Below are 10,856 nucleotides of genomic sequence, written 5' to 3' on the forward strand. Positions count from 1 at the left end.
CTCCTGGGCTCAAGCGAGTCTCCCGCCTCCGCCTCCCAAGTAGCTGGGACTACAGGCGCCCGCCACAACGCCCGGCCATTTTTTGGCTGCAGCCATCATTGTTGTTTGGCGGGCCCGGGCTGGGGATTCGAACCCGCCACCTTAGGTGTATGTGGCTGGCGCTTTAGCTGCTTGAGCCATAGGCGCAAAGCCAGTTTTTGTTTTTTAAATCTAAACCAAAATGTAATATTTGCCTCTGAAAGATCCCCAGACAGTTACATAATAAATGTAGTTCACTAAACAAAATCTTTTAAACATGAGGAAGTGGGAAAGAGGGTTGAAAATAATAAAATACATAATAATAATAAAAGTCCTTGGGTAGGGCTTGGCACCTGTAGCTCAGTGGTTAGGGTGCCAGCCACATACACCGAGGCAGGTGGGTTTGAGCCTAGCCCAGGCCAGCTAAACACAGTGATAACCAAAAAAATAGCCGGGCATTGTGGCAGATACCTGTAGTCCCAGCCACTTGGGAGGCTGAGGCATGAGAATTGCTTAAGTCCAAGAGTTTGAGGTTGCTGTGAGCTGTGACGCCAAGGCACTCTACTGAGGACAACATAGAAAGATTCTGTCTCCAAAAAAAAAAAAAAAAAAAGTTCTTGGGTAGAACAAAGAGTGAAAATCATTCTTTTATAACTTCCCAAAGATCACTTTAGGAAGATTCCTGTATCCATTTCTGTTTGCATCTCCATTCTAGGTATCGACTTGTTCCTTATGGAAACCATTCATATCTGGAGTCTCTGACAGACAAATCTAAGGTATTCTGGGATACTCCATTTTCACTGGAATACAGAGTTCTTAGATCTTCTAACAAAATGGATGGTTTGCTTTGATACTGGTATTCACTTTGGTTCTTATTGTGTTCGGTATCTTGTTTACACAGAATTCATGTTTAGCTCTTTGGAGCTCATAAGAAAAAATCAGGTTTTTACAGTCTATGGAGAAGGGATATGGGTAGCTCAAAGGAGGATGTGTGCACTGGGATAGGCAAAGAATCATTGTAATACAGATGTTTACAGGCTGAGAATCCCTATCCAAAATGTCTGGACCCAAACATTGGGATTTTTTTTCAGATCTTGGAATATTTGCATATAAATAATGTGGTATTGGGCAGCGCCTGTGGCTCAGTGAGTAGGGCACCCGCCCCATATACTGGGGATGGCGGGTTTAAACCCGGCCCTGGCCAAAACTGAAAAAAATAAAAAACAAAAACATGAGATATCTTGGAGATGGGATCCAAGTCTAAATAAGAAAATTCACGTGTATTTCACAAATACCTTATACACATAGCCTTAAGGAAATTTTATACATTATTTAAAGTAATAGTGTACATGAAACAAAGTTTGTGTACATTGAACCATCAGAAAACAAAGATGTCAGATGTGGAATTTTCCGCTTGTGATATCATGTTGGTACTCACAAAGTTTCAGGTTTGGAGCATTTTGGATTTCAGATTTTCAGATTAGTACATTTCCATTGTTACTGAAATGGTTCTATGTGCATTGGTTTTGCCCAAGATTATTGTATTTTAAAGGTTACAGAAGATAGTCCATCTACAATACGTGTTTCCCAGAGAGGTACACACAGAGCGTGACTTGATATGTTTGGAAACAGTCTCTGGTAGGCTGTCTTGGTGCCATACCAATAGCCAGTTCTCTCTTCTTTGGCAGGAGTTGCCTTTATATTGTTCTGGGGGGTTGCGATTTTTCTGGGACAACAAGTTTGACCATGCAATGGTGGCTTTCCTGGACTGTGTGCAGCAGTTCAAAGAAGAGGTTGAGAAAGGCGAGACACGTTTTTGTCTTCCTTACAGGTCAGTATCCCCCAAAACTGACTAAACCTACCGTAGGACCAAATTGGACAGAATTAAAGTGACAGTAAGAATGGAGGCAAAACATAGTATAAATGGTAGGAAAGCAAAAAGTGGTGCAGAATCATATGACACTGATGGGCAAAAACTGATCCAACACTGCAAACAGGACAGAATGTGACCACCTAGTCCCTGGAGTAAAATAATGTTGCCTTAGGTGGTTTTGGGGATTTTCTTGGCACAGAACTCAAGCCTGCTCTCTAGTTTCAGTTAGGTTTTTCCCTGAAGCCCTTGGAAATGTACAGGAATGCTTCTTTTGGTCGAATTTTGCAGGAGCCCAGCAATGGATAGAAACCTGAGTTCTTCCCTGGAGTAAGGCTACTTCTATCACCCCAATACAAAACATTTCTTTCCTTCTGCCTTCATTCTTCCCCCAGTGAGTTCATAGATGCCTAGGAAAACAGTGAGGAGTACTGTAACCCTCACTCCCTGCTTTAAGGCTTCTCTTCTATTTGGGTGTGTGTCCTGTCCCTGTACTCTGCAATGACAATGAGGCTCTTGTGACAGTCTTCTTGATTTTTGGCTTTCAAGCAAATCCAAAATACACTACCGTTCCTCATCAAGCGTTCTTTAATAGATAAAATGACGTGAATGGTCCCATGATCAAGTCCCTGCCCATTTGCCTGAACTAACTTAACTCGGATCTGTTACTAATGAGTTCTGCTCTGTCCATCTGCAGAATGGATGTGGAGAAAGGCAAAATTGAAGACACAGGAGGCAGCGGTGGCTCCTATTCTATCAAAACCCAGTTTAACTCTGAGGAACAGTGGACAAAGGCTCTCAAGTTCATGCTGACGAATCTTAAGTGGGGTCTTGCTTGGGTATCCTCACAATTTTATAACAAATGACTTTTTTCCTTAGGGGGATGTTTGCCTTAAAGGCTTTAAATTTTGTTTTGTTTGCAAAAATGTTTTAAATTAAATTCAAGTAATATTAAACAGCACATGTTTACAATACCAAAAAAAGGAAAAAAATCCACAAAAGCCACTTTATTATTTTAAAATATCATATGACAGTTTCCAGAACTACAATATGCTATGTATAGCTACCAGCTTTTGTCATAGTTTTGACTCTTAACCCCTTGCCTTTTTCCCCTAAAAACTAATTTAAGTTTGCTTTTGTTTTTCTTTTTTTTTTTTTTTTAACTGAGTTGAATTGAAATCAGTGTTTTCACTGGATTTTATCTTTCTCAACTTCCTGCACTTACAATATGAAATAGAAAACTTTTGTCTCCACTGAGATGATATGTTTGAGACACACAGTTGGATAACGTGGGAAAATGACATCTAAGCTTTGCCTGGTTGCCATGTGATGTGATCAGAAGCTTGAAATTTAACACTTCTCACTTGGTTCTAGTACTGAATGCCTTCTCTGCTCTGTCTTAGAGATATGAAATGGTGTTTGATACTGTTTGAGACATTATGGAGAGATTTAATTATTTGTAATAAAAGATTTGCTACAGTCTGATAACTGCCCAAAGGTGTACTGTTGGGTTTTTCTTTAACTAAAATGAGTACCTTGTATTCTGGGAGAATTGAGTTCAAGTGCAGGTATGTGGAATTTCTGTTCAAACATGTTTAGAGGTGAGTTAGTTTTAGTTTTAAAAACACTAGACCAGGGGAGGTGGCTCAATGTCTGTAAGCCTAGCACTCTGGAAGGCCGACTGCTCAGGTAGATCGCCTGAGCTCAGGAGTTCAAAACCAGCTTGATAAAGAGTGAGACCCCATCTCTACTAAAATAGGGAAACTAGCTGGGTATAGTGGTGGGTGCCTGTAGTCTTAGCTACTTGGGAGGCTGAGGCAAGAGAATCACTTAAGCCCAGGAGTTTGAGGTTGCTGTCAGCTATGACCCCATAGCAGTCTACCCATAGTGACAGAATGAGACTCTCAAAACTAAATAAATAAATAATAGTAATAAAAATAACTGTTGAGGAAGCGCTGTTTGTATAAATCTCAACCAAACAGAAAGTTAAACATAAGAGCTACCTCCTTGATGCTCAATCAAGGTCACAGTCTCCATTGTCTAGCCTCTGATTAATACTAATCTCCATGTCTGACATTCCATCTTAATGAAATTAAGTTAAAGAAAAGCCACAAGTAATCTTGTTAAACAAAAATGAACCAACTTCAGTCTGTCTTCTCCTAGCGCTTTGATATTTTCAGTCTGATAAGACAAAAAGGACATGCTTATTCTCCTCAGTACTTCCTCTGATACAGAAAAATAAGCATGAAATTGGAATGCAAAACACAGTTTAAGAAACTTGGAACTTTTGTACCCTGAGTATGAAAGTAAACAGAGGGAGGCATGAGCGAAGTGATGGAAGGCTGTTTATATTTGGTGGATTCAGCCTGCCTCATGTGCTAGAGGAAGTAGCAGCCCTCAGAGCTCTGGCTGCCAGGTGGGGAGGAACAGGCTGCTGTTGCCCCGGAGTGTTGGCTCCCACGCTGTGCGTCAGGATTGCATAAGAGAACTCAGCAATGCTTGCCAAGGCAATGCCAGTGATGCTCTGCAAATGCCCTGTGACCTTTAGAAATAGAGACAGATTTCTTATTACCAAGTAATCTCTACATGGTTAAGTGTACATGTACACACACATTACTTGGGATGTTCTCTCAAGCCAAAAGTAATTCATTTCTCTGAACTTGAAGATCAAATCCAGATTCCGTTGTTTGCCAATGACCAAATTACATTAGGATACCCTTGCCCTGACAGCGTTAGCATGGAAAGCTTCTGTTAGACATTTCCTTATGTTGGTGATAAATTTTGTGACATACAAGGGGGGTATTAGGTCTTGATATTTTCTTTATTTGCAAAGATATATACTTATTGGACTATAACATAGTAGTGGATCATTACTCTAAAGGGAAACTAACAAGCTGAACTTGGGCGTCCATTTCCAATTTCATAGGAAATCTAGACAAAATATTTCAGATCTTGTCTAGTGTTTCCCCCCCAAATTCTGCTCACTCAGCCTAATCCTGAGTCTTGGCACTTCTGCATGTTGTCTTCTGTTTTTCTTTAACTGATGGAGGATTGCTTTCTATTAAATCTGACCATGATGGTTCTGCTCAGTGGTGCGTACCTGGCTCCAACACTCATGGTTTTGGATGAAAGCACTTGCTGCAATGATTCCTACTCCCAACAGCATGAAGTCTTCCTTCACAGAAATAAACTTTTCCCTGAGTAATTAAAACCATATTAATTTTAGACCTACAATGAAATTTGATCTTCCAAATCCTAGCATCATAGAACTTCAACTATGAATTATTTTGATCATGGATGTTTAGACATGGAAGGAAATGGTCAAGTAGTAGCTCGCTGACCTGCTCCTCCATCCTCATCTAGCTGGTGTGGGATTGAAAAGTAGCCTGTTAGGCTTTTGTTGTTCCATCTGTCTTGCTAACAAATGTAACTGTGAAGCTTTTAACCAGTCTGTCTTTACAGTAATCAAACACTTTTGTCCAGGTTGTAACCCTGTGACTGGCTTTTTTTCCCAAGTGACTATAAAAGTAGCCCAGTAATCTCAAGTTATAAGCAGCTATAAAGGAAGAACTAAAAAAAAAGTTAATTGAAATAATTTAAATTTGAAAGTAAAAGCCTTTAGGGTTTCCCTGATTGGGCTCAGTCAACTGCATCCAAGCAATATATTGAAAGTTAATGAGAATCAAGTAACCTGAGTAGGCTATCTGTAGACGGATGCCTTGCTAGGTTAATTTCATTACCCTGGTTCTTGTGGTTTGTTCCCCACTCCCTGTTCCTGGAGGGAACCTACCATATAAGCAGTTGCCTTACCCTTGCAGCTGACTTGGTGTGGAGTTCTCAATTGAAGTCCTCAGCAAGCTCTCATATATGGGTTCGTGCAGAAGATAGACTAGGTCGAGGAGGGTCAGGCAGGTTGCATGCAACTGTGTAGCTGGAACCAAACAGCCGTTGTATCCTAGATGGAGTATGAGCATGGTAGGGAGCACTAAGTGGATCTTATCTGATCAAAACCACAATTGTCTTATGACATAAAGCTGTGGAGCTGCTACTGTGCTTCCTGGTTGCTATGTTCTACTAAAAGAAATCTATTTAGACCAGGGTTGTGGCTAACTTCTGTAATCCTAGCACTCTGGGTGGCTGAGCCAGGCAGACTGCTTGTGCTCAGGAGTTTCAGTCAGCCTGAGCAAGAGTGAGACCCCATCTCTACTAAAATAGAAAACTTAGTTGGGCATTGTGGTGGGTGCCTGTAGTCCCAGATACTTGGGAGGCTGAAACAAGAGCTTGAGCCCAGGAGTTTGAGTTTGCTGTTAGCTGTGACACTACTGCACTCTACCCAGGGTGACAGAGTGAGACTGTGTCTCAGACAAAGAAAAACAAATCTGTTTAGCTGGAGATCAATTTTAAAGGACAAAGAGAAGTAGAAATTCTTATTTCTTTTTTAAAGACAGGCTCGGCTTGGCGCCTGTGGCTCAAGTGGCTAAGGCGCCAGCCACATACACCTAAGGTGGCGGGTTCAAATCCAGCCCGGACCCGCCAAACAACAATGATGGCTGCAACCAAAAAATAGCCGGGCATTGTGGCGGGTGCCTGTGGTCCCAGCTACTTGGGAGGCTGAGGCAGGAGACTCGCTTGAGCCCAGGAGTTGGAGGTTGCTGTGAGCTGTAATGCTACGGCACTCTACCCAGGGGGACAGCTTGAGGCTCTGTCTCAAAAATAAATAAATAAATAAATAAATAAAGACCGGCTCACTCTGCCAGCCTGGGTAGAGTGCTGTAACGTCATACCTCATAGCAACCTCAAACTCCTGGGCTTATGCAGTGGCTCATGCCTGTAATCCTAGCACTCTGGGAGGCTGAGGAGGATGGATTGCTTGAGTTCACAGGTTCAAGACCAGCCTGAGCAAGAGCAAGACCCCTGTCTCTAAAAATAACTGGGTGTTGTGACTCTGGGTGACTCTGTCTCAAAAAACAAAAACCAAACTCCTGGGCTTAAGCATTCCTCTTGCCTTGCCTCCCAAGTAGCTGAGACTACAGGTGTGTGCTACTATGCCTGGCTAGTTTTTCTATTTTTAGTAGAGATGGAATCTTGCTCTTGCTCAGGTTGGTCTTGAACTCCTGAGCTCAAGAAATCCACCTGCGTTGGCCTTCTAGAGTGCTAGGAATATAGGTGTAATCCACTTCACCTAGCCAACAAAGGGAAGTAGGAAATCTCCATCTACTGTATCTATACAATTAAGAGTACATTTGTTCTTTTCTTAGGCCTTTCCATAAAATCAACTCTTTGATCCTGCAGTAAGAGTGCCTAATAGGGCAGCACTTGTAGCTCAGTGGGTAGGGCGCCAGCAACATGCACCAGGGCTGGTGGGTTTGAACCCAGCCCAGACCTGCTAAAACAAAAAGCCAGGCACTGTGTGGGCACCTGTAGTCCCAGCTACTCAGGAGCCTGAGACAGGAGAATCGCTTGAGCCCAGGAGTTTGAGATTGCTGTGAGCTATGATGCTACAGTACTCTACTGAGGGCGACATAGTGAGACTTTGTCTCAATCTAAAAAAAAAAAATAAAGAGTGCTTAATAAATCCAAATAGAAACCAGTAGCTGAGACCTCTGAGTTTCTTTCCTTGACAAGTGCCAGAAGGAACACTGTTTTCAGGCTTCCTACTGCTCCCAAAACCCTCTGTACATTTATTATTGCCTTCTATGGAAGTCTCCAACTCACATTCCCTGACACACTTAACAAAGTACCTAAAACCTCTAGGAGCATCTCCACATAGGCCAGAGGAGTGGGAAGATTGATTTGGAAGTTCAGGGACTTCAAAACATCAAGCTCTGATTCCAGCAGTTCTTCTTTAGTGTACAGATATCCCAGAGACTGAAGGAAATTCAAGACTGTAACGTTGCTGATTATCTGAGTAAAGAAAAACAAAACAGAGTGAGAGGGAGAAGGATGTCAGGACCAGGGTCATACATCTTGGCAGAATGCACAAAGCCCTTCACCATCCACCCTATGCCTTCATCTCCAGTCTTGTTCCTTGGTTATTCCCCTCACACTCCACTTGTAGTTCAGAATCCCTTCCAGCTCCCAAACCCACCATACTCTCCTCTAAGTCACTCTACCTCATATTTTCTATGCCTGGATATCTCTTCCTTTCCTCCCTGGCCCCTCTTTCTGCTCTCCCTAACTCTTATCTCCTCTTAGGATCCAGCTATCTCCCACTTACCTCTCTTGAAGAAGTCATTTTCTTTAAATACACCTCCTTGACTCTCCAAGGCTGATGAGGTACATTCATAACCCTCTGTAGTTACACTAATCAGAGCACTTTTCCATACTATTTGAATGTGTGTCTTTTCCCATTACCTAATACATTCCCTAAGAGCACAGACAATATTTTTTACTGTTGTAGCCATGGCACCTAGTGCAGCATCTGGCCGTAGAATAAACTCAATAAATATTTGTGTTAAATGAATGGTATTTTACTGTATAGGCATTGAGTAGTGATGTGGAAACATTTTATCCTCTATGAATGTAATAGTTTGCCTTTCTTTAATGCTGATAGGCATGTTGGCAGTTCAAGTACCTTACGTAAACTGTCCTTGATTCCAAGGGGAGGAAAGGTGACCTGTAGGAATGATGGCATCTGTCCAGCAATTACACTTTGGGAACAGAACTTCAGGCTATTTAACTGCCTCTTGTGACTCTGTGTGTGTGTATGTGTGTAGGAGGCATGCTTAGGAAGCATAATTTACACTTTGAATTTCCACAGGAGTGGTATCAACTAGCCTGCAAGTACATTTCTCACAGCCACTTTTGGATGAGCTGGCTTCTTTCTAACACTCAGGTGCCTGTGAGCAACCCCAGTTCCTTACTTTGTAGTGGAAGGAAAGTTTGCTGGCCAGCTGAACACATGATACAAGACGGAGGATGAACTTGTTGGAAATCTGCTCTTTCAGAACCCTCCAGTGATGAGACTCAGTCTTCTCATTATCTCTCAGTTGGATTATGGATTGCCTGCAGATGTTCTCTGCCTGTTTAACCATAAATCTGTACAAAGAAGGGAAGGTGACAGTAAGCAATCCACACTTGCACAAACTAAAGGGAGTTCATCTTCCAAACTATGCTACATTTTTATCCTCTCCAATATCACCTGCTGGCTTAAAAAAAATTTGCATTTGAAAGTCAAGGAGAGCTGGTGTCAAACCAGGCGTCAGGGTAAGGGGCAACTAAGCAGTACTTTTCTTAAACATTTAGGTATATTAGCCATTCTGAGAAGCACCACTCACAAAGGCCTTATGCTCAGGGGTTTACCTTTCTAGGATTTCTACAGCCTGGTAGCTCGCAGATTTCTCCAGACACCATTGTTCAGACAGGAGAAAAACAAACTCTGCCAAAACAGGAAAAAAGAGCCTAATTCACAAGATGCAACCAAAACCACTCTGTGAACTCTTGGCATTGTATAAAAGCCATGATGGGGCCTAGGGAGGAGGGTCAGGAGGTGAGAAAGATGAGACTGTAACAACCAAACCTGAGCTTCATTTCCTTTGCTGCCAGTAGGGAGATCAGAGGCATGAAAAAGAGGCTGACTGAGTGCCAATGACAAGAGTTTACCAAGCCCCCTCGGTAACCCCTGAGCTTTCATGTGGGTCTCAGCTGATAAAAGGCTTGGCCACTTACAAACATACCAGCTGGTCTAGTTGGTCTCTACACCATGCTGGGAACCCCCAGCTTCAAGGAAGATTCTTGGATGGATAAAAACCGAAACCCCTATCTTCTGTTTTCAGTGGAATGTTGGCAGGAACAGAAAGGTCCCTTCTGGAGCTTCAGTATTCTTTTATGACATTGTTTGTTTAGTAACCACCCTCTGGAGAACTCCCATTGCTTTACAAACATGATTCACCTTACAGCTGGACCCTGTCTCTCCACCACTAGTTTGTTGGGTAAATCTATGGTGGTTGAGCCTCTCCCCAGGAGCAAGTTTATTACTGTGGAGTAGCTTGTTTTGAAGAAACATCCCCTAATCAAGGAACATATCCCAATGGGGATGGGGGAGAATCATTAGGAAAGTGGGAAGGGTGAGATTCCTTGGCAAGATTTTCAGCCACCTCTGTTTCTCTTTGAAAGAACAGATAGAATTCTGTTTAGTTTGGTTCACACCAAAAAATCTCAGGCCCAGGAATTTTTGACATTGATCAGCAAAGAATTATACATATAGTCAAATTGTCATATGCATTCAGACATATTTCACTTTCTTAGAAAAAAACAAAATGTTAAGCCATCACAAGACAATTTAACAATCCCCTTGACACACATTACGTGTAGATATATGTATGTATGTATGTATGTATGTATGTATGTATAAAACCTTATCCTTACAGAAACCTAGAATACATGATTGTTATTAGCCAGCTCTTTAGGCTTTATGTCTTAGTTTTGCTCTTTGTGCATGAGCACAGTTGGTTTGATTTGGTTTTAGTTTGAATTCTCTGGACATTTCTTTTCTTTTTCTTTTTTTTTTGAGACAGAGCCTCAAGCTGTTGCCCTGGGTAGAGTGCTGTGGCATCACAGCTCGCAGCAACCTCCAACTCCTGGGCTCAAGTGATTCTCCTGCCTCTGCCTCCCAAGTAGCTAGGACCATAGGTGCCCACCACAACACCCAGCTATTTCTTGGTTGCAGCCATCGTTGTTCGGTGAGCCAGGGCTAGACTCAAACCCTCCAGCTCTGGTGTATGTGGCCAGTGCCTTAGCCGCCTGAGCCACAAGTGCTGAGCCTCTTTTCTTTTTTTAAGAGATTTATAGCTTACTGCAACCTCCAACTCTTGGGCTCAAGCGATCCTTCCACCTCAGTGTCCCAAGTACCTAGGACTATTGGTGTGGGCCGCCACACCAGTTAATTTTTATTTTTTTCATTTTGTAGAGATGAAGCTCCTGGTGTTGCCCAGATTGGTATTGCATTTCTTTTCTTCTTCTTCTTCTT

At 42.3% G+C, this 10,856-nt stretch overlaps 2 protein-coding genes across 3 annotated transcripts in view; one reads left to right on the plus strand and one right to left on the minus strand.

The window, feature by feature from the left end:
- The window catches only part of BECN1 (beclin 1), a 14,228-nt gene extending 10,847 nt beyond the window's left edge, over nt 1–3,381 (plus strand). Inside the window, exons 9-11 of the mRNA XM_012802885.1 lie at nt 693–794; nt 1,707–1,849; nt 2,586–3,381. Coding sequence (XP_012658339.1) covers nt 693–794; nt 1,707–1,849; nt 2,586–2,754 — 414 coding nt within the window. The 3' untranslated portion in view covers nt 2,755–3,381. The remainder of the gene's footprint in view (nt 1–692; nt 795–1,706; nt 1,850–2,585) is intronic.
- Nucleotides 3,382–4,152: 771 nt separating this feature from the next.
- Nucleotides 4,153–10,856, minus strand: part of CNTD1 (cyclin N-terminal domain containing 1) — a 9,890-nt gene continuing 3,186 nt past the window's right edge. The window contains exons 2-7 of one of the 2 annotated variants that reach the window (XM_003786318.1): nt 9,191–9,266; nt 8,752–8,926; nt 7,630–7,792; nt 5,699–5,843; nt 4,989–5,085; nt 4,153–4,430 (exon numbers count right to left, since the gene is read on the minus strand). In XM_003786318.1, coding sequence (XP_003786366.1) covers nt 4,260–4,430; nt 4,989–5,085; nt 5,699–5,843; nt 7,630–7,792; nt 8,752–8,926; nt 9,191–9,266 — 827 coding nt within the window. In that variant the 3' untranslated portion in view covers nt 4,153–4,259. The remainder of the gene's footprint in view (nt 4,431–4,988; nt 5,086–5,698; nt 5,844–7,629; nt 7,793–8,751; nt 8,927–9,190; nt 9,267–10,856) is intronic. The other variant, XM_023511180.1, reaches the window with a different exon arrangement.

Source organism: Otolemur garnettii, unplaced genomic scaffold, assembly GCF_000181295.1.
Source record: "Otolemur garnettii isolate 467f Iridium unplaced genomic scaffold, OtoGar3 scaffold00018, whole genome shotgun sequence".
Lineage (NCBI taxonomy): Eukaryota > Metazoa > Chordata > Mammalia > Primates > Galagidae > Otolemur > Otolemur garnettii.